The 10,361-nt window shown below is 46.3% G+C and overlaps 1 protein-coding gene across 2 annotated transcripts in view; it reads right to left on the bottom strand.

Annotated features, from left to right (window-relative positions):
- LOC126921660 (homeobox protein prospero) overlaps positions 1-10,361 on the bottom strand; it is a 71,648-nt gene that overhangs the window by 32,147 nt on the left and 29,140 nt on the right. For both annotated transcript variants that reach the window (XM_050733375.1, XM_050733376.1), the window contains exon 4: positions 1,409-1,553. In XM_050733375.1, the coding sequence (XP_050589332.1) occupies positions 1,409-1,553 (145 nt within the window). The remainder of the gene's footprint in view (positions 1-1,408; positions 1,554-10,361) is intronic.

Raw genomic sequence — 10,361 nt, 5'->3', positions numbered from 1 at the left:
CTGCAAATTCCAACGAAACATTAGCAATTTTGAAAAAAACAACGAATCTGTTATCTCGTTGTATCCTTTCTTACATGCCGCGAGAAATCGAGCCTGTTACTCAAGAACACGTCGATGCTGAAAAAGTTCATCGACGAGCGGAATTCGCGTCAAATGATCAATCGACACGCCGTTCATCCTCAACGACGAGCAAATCTCGAACGTGGTTAAGAGGGAGGGAAAAAAGATATATATATCTGCGGTAGAGACGAGAAAGATAATTTCTCTGCGCTCATTACGATTCATCGAAGGAGTCGCGCGTATCCGAAGAATTAAAGCGATGTCACGCATGTATCGCTTAACGAGCACGAGGCGAGCGGGCGCGCAGGTTCGTCCGCGTTGCCTGAGCCGCACGCTAAGAGTTTCCACTTATAATTAGTACGTTTGGGTTATTAACGAACACGAGTAATTAATTACGCGTCAAGCGGGTGACGATTGTGGCCAGGCCCGGAAGAATGGTGCCTGCAGGTTTCACCGGAGACTCGTTAAATAATATTAAATAGCTGCTTTACGCGTGCACGGTCGGCGTCGCGCAACCTGCTGCAAATACAATCAACGGTCGTTACGCTGTGGCGAAAGTAAATTGCGCCCCACAATGGGAAAGTAGAGACGTACGAGTGATTTGCCAGGTAACACCGGCTTTGCGACGTGTAACTTCGGATTCAACCTAACCGGTTCGAATTCGTTTAAAAGCGTTCCGCGAGATGAGAAAGACGGGGTAACGTGGCGCGGTCATGGCCGACCGCCGAATAATTGCACGGTCGCGCGCTGTCTCCGTGCTGCAAACGATCCGACTGCCGGCAATTTTGTCGCTTCTATCGAAATTTCGACTCTGACAGCTCGATTCCAGCGGCATGTCACGAGTTTGATTGGCGAATCATAGGACACGCAGGTGGTCGTGCATCGAAACCGTTTCTTTGTTTTTCTAACGACATTATGAGTGCTGCAACTTTTATCGTATTAAGGTACGGTTCAACTTTACGAAAACTGTACTTTCATTTCTGAAAAATTCTACTTTTCAAAAACGTAATTAGCGTTCATCTTCTTAAATAACCAATGACCTGCTTCTGTAACTTTCAGTCATTGCAAGAAGACGTTATAAATAATTGCAAAAGTGTAACGTAAATTTTCAAAAGTACTATTTCTTCCTTTTCTAATCCTTTATTATCGCGTAATTTTTCGAGCTTAATAAATGCGGTTGAAACGCCTCATAGCAGAAGTCGACGTCAATTGGTTTCAGTCAGTTTCAATTAGCTGAATTTTGGAATTTCTTTTTCTTAAATAGAATTCGAAATGCATTTTTCATATATCTTCTTTTTATGGGATTCTTTTTTTCCGAGAATTTTGCGCAGTATAACGGTCAATTTACCTCAATATGGTTATTTCTGTTGTAATGAAGGTTGAGAACTCGATAGATTTCCGAGTCACCTCCAACTCGTAGGTCATCTACGTTCTTCACGCCTTCCGAAACAGCTTGCCTCGCGTATTTCTCCATTTGGATGTAGTAGAACTCCCTGAAACAACAAAAGTAAATCAGTCGTCAGCGATACAACAATTTTAAATTACTACTTTGTTTTCTATTCTCCTCAAAATGATTTCAAATCTGCATTTAAAAACGAAAAGAAAAAGCAATCTTTTCATCAGATCTCAAATAAAAAATTCGACAGATACATCGATATGAAATATACCAGAGCTTCGTCGTACAAAACCTCGTAATTTCCCCACCCATTTCAAAGGAACCTAGCGAAGATATCAGAAATGCCCTTAATTCGCTGGTATCTAGAAAACGACGAACCATGGTGGGGGGGGGGGGGGGTAAAAATATATTTTCTCCTTCGAAAGTTAGCAAGCGCCATGCTTGACGTTGATTCTCGCGGAACGGAGAATGCTAATGCACTACCGATAATTAATTAAGGGTCGATACTAAAAGTGGTCTGACGCAAGCGGTAGAAGGTGAAGAAGGAAGAAGGGGAAAGAGTCGCAAAGAGTGTGTACAACTCCTCGTCGGCTGGCAAGCGACGCGGTTCAAAGAGACTATTAAGAACGTGTTACACTGTATCGTCCAAGAAGACCTCGACACCCTCGCAGAGGCAACCGCCGACGTTTACAGAAAAGCACGAACGAGTGTACGCGCGTACACTTACAAACGCCGCAGGATTGCGCGCGATACCGTCATTTTTTTTTCCTTTTCTCTGCACCGGCAAAGGAAAAAATCGAGTTCCCGACGTCAAGTTTGCCGTTTACGTTCATTAATTAACGCAGTTAAACAAGCACAAGTCACTAATTGGCGGGTAATTTGTATAGTAATAGTGACCCGAGCCTTCGCGTGGAGAAACCGAGAAGGGGCGGTACCAAGGGGTAGCTTCGCTTCGCTGGATCTCACCGAAAACTCGGGAAAGGAACGGTTACGACGCGTCGTGCCGACACTGAAACGAAACACGCTACTTTGAACGCGAACCGGTTCTTTGTACGACGTCTTTGCGTACGCGACGACCGCTTCAATACGGCTGCCACTGATTAAGAAATTAATTATTTTTTCAACTGAAACGCCGACGGAATTACTTTCTATGCAACGCTTGCTCGTTCGTTTTCAAGGTGAAGGGGTTGAACACGATCTGGCTAAGATGCGATTACGGTACGACAATGAACAACCTTTGTCACTTTCGTTGCGTTTCACAAAATTTCTCACGGATTTTTCAAAATCTGTTTAATTAAGGCGGTAAGCGTTCGTTAACTATTCTAATAAAACCTTAGAAAACTAATGCCGGGTTTCAAAGCGTTACAAGTTTTTAATCAGAGAAGGGTAGCAAAGTAAATGTCAGGGATAGAGTGAATATCACGTGTTACATAGCGTATTCTGAAAATAGATTTTCTCAAGGTTTGTAACATAGTAAATAGATCGTTGAAGACTAAGGATTAGTTTAACCATCGGTAGACAAACAATTGATACAGCTGCAGTTTATGTACTACAAGTTAACTGATTCCCTTCGCTATCTATGACTTTTCCTTCATTTCCTTCGTAACATGAGTTGACGTTCAGATAACTGCACTCGATAGATTATAATTAATTAGTAATTATAATTGAAAAATTCAAAATTTGTAAGAGTAAATAAACGACTTCTCGTGTCTTCTCATACTTGTCATACGTTCACGTATCCAACGGAGTAACATCGAAGTTGTCGCGACAGATAGAAGAAAACGGAATAAGAGAGGGAAAGACGTCGACGGCGACGAAGAAGGAAACCGTGCCCGCATTTATCGATATCAGCAACGAACAAGTCGAGCGAGGGAAACACAAAAATGACTTGACGCGACGACCGGGGTAGAGAGACAGAGAGAAGGAACGGGTAAGCGAAGGTTGCTACTTGTCCGGATATTTTTCCATTCCTTTCTCGATCTTTCTTTCCGAAGTCCCTATCCTCCTCACCCTTAAACGCACACAGAGAAGTGAGCGTTCGGTGGTGGAAGTATCCTAGAGTAGCAGGCCAGAATGGCAGCGAAAATAGCAGTCAGGTTGATCTTGCACTTTGGATCCCGAGGGGATGCAAAGAAGTACGGTTCAGCGGGAAAGCAACGAGTCGGTAGTGCTACTGCGGCTTGTATAACTCGAGGTCCCTGAATGCTCGACAATATGAGGCAACCGGTTCAAACCTTCGGGTCTTGGTCTTCGCTCGGTGCCTCTGGGAGCAATTTTTAAGATTGCTTCCGCCTGGCGGACTCGCGCGCAGCTCATGAAACAGGAGATCGACTAACATTTCCATACCCGTCGTCTCCGTCATTTCCTCCAAACCAAATGCATCTAGGAATATTCCATTATACGGTGTTTTCATCCCTTTCTTTCTTCCGCTATAGTTTCCTGTTTACCTTTGAAACCAACCCTTTGAAGATGCTTTGTTCCTTCGTTCTTTAGAGTTAAGTAATTGCTCGGGAATCAGCGATTAATTGAACCTTTGAAATTTACGATTAAAATTGTCATACGACGAACGAAGGATTTTTTACAGTTTTTTTAATAATCTTACTACAGAGGTTTCACAGAGATCTTCGGTCTTTCTCTCTATTTTTTTTTTTTTTTTTATTTTCTCGACGATGTTAAAAACGTACATAGTAAAGATACCTCTCGACCTGGTAACTTCAACGATATCGGTAAGAGGGTAAAGTTTTAGGTAGACCTGAGTCATCGATAAGACCAGCAACCGCGGTTACGAGCGGATGATACTCGAAGTAACGAACAAGATGGCAAGATCGAGGATCGAGAAAACAAGATCGACGCAGCTACTATCGAACTCGTCCATTCGAATCAACGAAAGAAAACAATAGGATCCTTGGCGCGTCACGTTCCGATCTATCTCTTCAGCGACCAGAAGAAAGGGCGAGTAGAGGAGTCAGGTGGCGGAGACGCGAGAGCCACTTCTCATTCGATCACTCCAGATTGGCTCTCTCGCCAATTAAGACAATTTCGCGTGCTCTTATCAGCAGTCAGTCAGAGAAGGTTGTGCACACGAGAGAGGAGAATTGAAAGAGGAGTGTGTCTCTGTAGAATCGTGTCCCGAGTCCCTTCTCCCTCCCTTCGGTAGCTCGTTCGCGTTCACTTTCTCCCTTCGTGGTCGCTCTCCCTTTCGCACGCTCTCACGTGTGCGTTCCTCTCCTTCTCTCTTTCTCTTCCTATCTCGCGCTCCGTCTCTCTATTTCAACGTCTCCTTGAACCGTCAGCAGCACCCATCGGGGCCGAGCCACCCCCGACTTCAACCTCTCGGAGGTAACGTGTATGTGTCACCTGCGTCTATAATCCTTACTCAACCACCCATCAACCGCATTCAAGCTCGTCGGATCGCCGAGTATAGGTGGAATACGTACGGTAGGCAGACTGGGCTAGGTCTGGGCTGGGCTGGGCTCGGCTGGGTTATGTACCTACGTAATACCGCATGGTAGATACGTATATATATCCGCGAAGTGCCTAATTAAAACAGACACCAGGAGACAGAGAGAAAACGGGACGAGAGACGAGGCTGGTCGCATAATAGGGTGTAAGGGCGCGAGGGAGACGGCACTAGTTCCGTAGTCGGTTTGACAAAAAGCCCGAGTGCTAGAATTGCCACTCTTCGACTACCAAGTGCAGAGGAGAAGAGCAACGGTGAGCGAGAAGAAAGGAAAAGGAGCGAGAGGGAGAGACCACGAGGAACGAGGAGAAAAAGAGAACGTGCCACCACCGGGAGGAAGATAGTGAGAGTAAGGGCTAGAGGGTGAGCCGCGGAGTCATTCATTATAGTATTGTATAATTAGGATAATAATAAGCTCTTCAGGGGCTTGGGTTTTCTTGCGCCCCGTTGCAACGGGGCGACGGCGAAAGAGAGCGACAGAGACGCGAACGAGACAGAGGAAAAGAGCGTGATCCTCCTGGAGGGTGCTGATTATTAGCATCTAATTACGAGCTGCCTTTACCACCGAAAAAACAGAGGCAGAGAGAGAGAAAGCAGGAGGTGATGACTAGAAAGAAGGCGAAGATGCGGGGTGTCTTCGAGGAGAGAATAATTAGCTCTTGGCGCGAACGGAAATCGTTACCTCGAGTTTTTCGCGATCCTTGGCATCGCGAGAGGCACTCCGAAGGGAGAGAACTGCATGGTTCTGCAAGTATCCTTCTTTCCCGTAACTTGTTCGTCCTTAACAGAACACGTTTGTAACACGTATAATTTAGTAGACTTTGACGCGTGTATCTCTGTTTTCATCATTTACGCGAACACGTTCGCGAACATTTTGTTCGCTTTCTTTCTTTCTTAGTCTTTTTTAATTTTAGTATCTTCTTTCATGGTCGTTCGAACATTCGCGTTCACTCGCCACCTTTGAATGAAACGTTTCTGTCGTTGGAGAATTCCTCGAGTCGCAACCGATCCTTTTGGGCCGCGTTTTCATCAAGCACAAAGGCAACAGGGTGCGCCGCGATAAACATAAATTCGTCGATTCCTTTTTCGTGACGATGGTGCGTACTGTGGCACAGGTGAAGCAATAATGCGAGCTGTAGAGGCGCCGCGTATTGAAGCGTTTAATGGCAATGATGGCTGTCGACGTGACGCCTCCTTCATACGCGATCTTCATCGTCGCGGGTTGCTGTTTCGACGCGTCGCTTTTGTAACGGATTGCACGCCGTATAGGCGAGAGCACCAATTAAAAGGGGGAACATCAGTACTTGCCCGTTTTTTCTTTTTTTTTTTTTTTTTTTAATTTCACACCACTCTCTAACCACTATTTGGTCGATTCGCGAAAAAAACGCTCGTCTCTTTCGAATTCCAATCGTCATTGTCCAAACATACTTTCGAGTTAGTTAAGAATTTTCACCGGCTTAAACATACATATACTTGGCCTTTCTTCTCTTCTTTTTATTATTTGCTTGCTTCTTAGCGTTTCTCTTCGCTTTGAAACGTAAGGGTGTCGTCGCAAGATGACTTGCTTCCCGCAGTTCTAAAGAGAACCTATTTGCATTTGCATTCGACAAACAGGGATGTAGAAAACAGGGGCGTGGAAAAGCGCGGCGAGAAATCGGCCGCGCGTTTCCAGACTGTAAAGTGACTCAGGGCGTAACGACGACTCGCGTCTTCTCGCCTTGTACTCGTCACTTATATTCCTCATCCCCGTCTCTATTCAAAGATCGTGCTTCTTAAGCCAGACAGCCGGCTCCCTTTTAACGGTTATGCCAAGTCGGTCGACCTTCGACAATGCCGAACACCTCGGCTCCCCAAGACCGGAGCTGACCCTTAAAGTCTCTCTCAACCCCTCGCGCGGCTTTCTTGCCAGAACTTTCCCACGGACGACTCCCTCTCGAAGGGGAGAAGACGTTCAAGAAACGGCCGACAATCTGCCAAGATTCGCAAAGTGTCGGCCGCGGGCTCGATCACCTTGGAACCTTTTTGTCCCCTCTATGAAACAGCTGTTCTTGGATCGGCCCGAACAAACTTTTTACATCCTTTAAATCTATCTACCCTTGGCTAAAGTTCGACACCCGTTTATGGAATCAATTTCTACGTTTATTTGTTATTTATTGGCTCATCGATCGTCGATAACCGTGACGATTTATAAGCGTTTGTAGCATGCGTCTATCTAATGTCTGTGGAATTATATAACTGAGATATGAAATTAGCCGATGAACAAGAACTCGATCATATAAAATAATCTAGCTTGTGCAAGTGTTTGTACAAGGCTAGTAAAAATATTTTTACGGCGGAGTTAATACGATAAATGGTATATCCAATTGTAAGCTTGTTTAATTTAATTGAGATTAAAATACTAGTTTCAAATTTTACTGAAGTAAGCAGCGAGCGTTTTAAAACGCTTCTACATCGGAGCAACGGCTAAAACGCGGGCTTTTAAATATTTTGTAACGCGCGCGATCTTCATGAAAGGGACACTGTTAAAATAAGAGAGACTTTTAAGGTAGTTTACTCGCAGGAATCTTTAGGGCCCGTTTCAGGACAAACACGGCGTACAGACCACAAAAACGCTGAATTTCGTTCGCTTAATCTTTGCCTGGATGGCTACTTCTCCTCGTCCTCCTAAATCGTGCGCCAAAAAACTCAAGTTCACGGCTCAGGGACGCTCGAGAGGAACGTTTAACCGGTGGCGCAAGGAAAAGGGACAACATTACCCTGGCGTTTCCTTACTACCGCGAGGCAGCTTTCTTTTCAGCTTATAATTATCAGCGGGCAGAAACGGGGTCCATTTACAGAATACCGGCGCGTTCAGCACAATTAACAGAGAAACATCGTGGGCGAAGTTGAATCGACGCGTTCAACCGCCATCAGCAGAGATAAATTCACACGCAGCTGTTTTGTGCGGTGGCCGATGGCGTCACAGCCAGCTGGAAAAACCGTCTCGCGGACGCGCGAGACGAGAGGGTACGGAAGAAGAATTCGCAAAGAATTCGAGAGGAACGTCGTGCCACGCGCTACTTTATCCTCACGGGTAACGGGCACGAGGCGTGAAAGTGCATATAACGAGAGAACATTAAGCGTCTGCGCGCTCGTAACATAACGGTGGCCTGGGCGCGCGCGTGTTACGTGTTTGCGCGCGCGTTCCGGTTTCGTTCGTCTTGCTTGCATGTAGGGTTGGTAAGGTCGCATCGTGTCGCGCCGCATCGTATCGCATCGTATCGCATCGAGTCACGTCGTGTCTCGGTTCTCACGCGCGTGCAACCGAGCACACCTCCCACAGATGCACGTCCTCTCTCTTTCCCTCTTTATGTGGACAGATCGCGTAGCACGCAGTGCGTATGTATATAGGTGTGTGCGTGGTTGCGTGGCTCATGAATGCGGATGGATGGGTGAGTACACGCGTTTGCCCGTCAGGGCGTAAGCGTCCATTCAGAGGGCGCGTTCAAAAAGGTGTCGCGCAGGGTCTTGATGCTGCACCCTGTGCACCCTTCTTAATTAGTAATTAACACTTTAACGCCATCTGTACTCAGACTTGGAGCGGCAAACGCGACGACGACGATCATCCAGGCTGCGATGCCGCTCTGCGTTGGTCGTCCCGACTTCGTCGTGGTCGTTGTCGACGACGGCGCGATCGCAGCCCGGAAAATCAAGTAATTAAAATACAAGTTAGCAAGTGATTACTTCATTCTGTCCCGTCACGGCCACCCAGCCAAGTATGACACGTTCCGTACGCTCGCGTGCTATTTCCGCAAGGGCTTAAGGGTCGCACGCTTGCTCTGTGTCGCCGGTGTTGTTGATTGCGACCGACGAGGCGGTTTGTTGGGCTTACTGATGGGTGCTAGGCGGACGGAGTAATATCCGGTGCCGCTTTTCGGAAGGGGTGACGAGTCGTGGCTTGTGAACGATGAACTTTTTTCCACGGAACGTCCGAGAGCATGGGTGGGTGGGCAGGGGGGTGCAGAGATACGCGAATTAGATCATTTTCTCGCGGCGATGCGCGCCACGCGTTTAAATTACGAGGGAACCCCGTAATTACGGTTTCTTTCAGGATGTTGTAAGAAACTCTGAAAAGCATCGCCGTGATGCATATCTTTTACAGCGAGACTCGAAGTAAATGACCGATCAATATTATTCGTGTTGTAGAAGTCTGCATTGTTGTATATTACGTTGAATACTTTGTTCTTTTTGTACACCTAGAGATCAAGATGGATCACGCAGTTGCAGACTCTTTGCTTTTAATTCTAATATAAAATTCAAGATTTTAGAATATATTCGTAGCAAAGTTTCTACATGCGTATCAATTAAAACTTCTATATCCCGATCTCGCAATGTATGTGAGAGAAATTATGCATCGTAATAACGACATTTTCGTATTCTCCTTAAACTTAAAAAATCTTTCAACGTTTACGTCGTCAACGACTCAAGTGACGCAACAGAGTCAAGAAACAATTATCTTCCTAGTTATCCAAAATTCATTCTCGTTAATAAGAATAATTTAGTCACATCGAACGACTTGTCTGCGAACCAAGACACGACGATCATTCAAATTATTAACGTGCAGATAGACTTTTGTTACAAAAGTTACATTGCTTCTACGAAAACAGTCGTCCTTCTGGTCATCCCCTCGAAGGGGGAACGTACGTTCGTATGGCCGCGTGCTTGGTCCGCCCGGCTGCTAAGCCACCTTTTTTCGACGAGGAGCAAGTTTCCTAAGCTTGCGAGACAATCGTTTGGCGATCGCGCAGCAGATGTGCCCCCGACAATGAGCTTCTGGGCCCTCGCCCTTCATAAAAGAGGGAACTCGAGAAACGGTGGCACGAAAAGGCAGAAGGGAGAAGGGGGCCCGGTTCTGAACACGGGGGTTCTACGACACAGGGCACGAACTTAGGCGAACGAAGGCTCCGCGTGCCGCACGCGCCGATCTTACAATGCACGCTCCTAGTGTGCCCCTTGCTTTTCGACTCCCCTTCCCGCTTCTTTTACTCTCTTCTCTCTCTTTTTACATCTGGCTGCCTTAGACCCCCTTCGACCCCCTTAGTGCTCCCCTCGTTTTGATCCTCGGTCTTTCTCTCCTTGCTAACTCGTTTTCATTCTCTTAACGTTGGCCTCGGGGAACATCAACAGTGTGCCGACAGACAGATAGGCGGACGAATAACTTGGCCACTCGTGGCACACGCTTGCCTAATGTAAATCGCACGGCTGAGAGTCGAATTTATTATGCAAAGAGCATTAGAACGACCGAAGAAGACTCGGCGCGAGCCGGTGCTCATTGAAATCGAAAGACTCATTTGCATATTTTCTGGTAACCGATACTAGAGCGGATCCATTTTTTATTTTCTGCACCTTTAGCTCGTTCGTATATGCAGTACCCCGTACTTTGTTGCTTGGACGCGTTTGTTCCTC

The sequence above is a fragment of the Bombus affinis genome, chromosome 11 (genome assembly GCF_024516045.1).
Source record: "Bombus affinis isolate iyBomAffi1 chromosome 11, iyBomAffi1.2, whole genome shotgun sequence".
Lineage (NCBI taxonomy): Eukaryota > Metazoa > Arthropoda > Insecta > Hymenoptera > Apidae > Bombus > Bombus affinis.
Note: the sequence above shows the minus strand (reverse complement) of the source record. Positions and strands in the feature narration are given on the sequence as shown.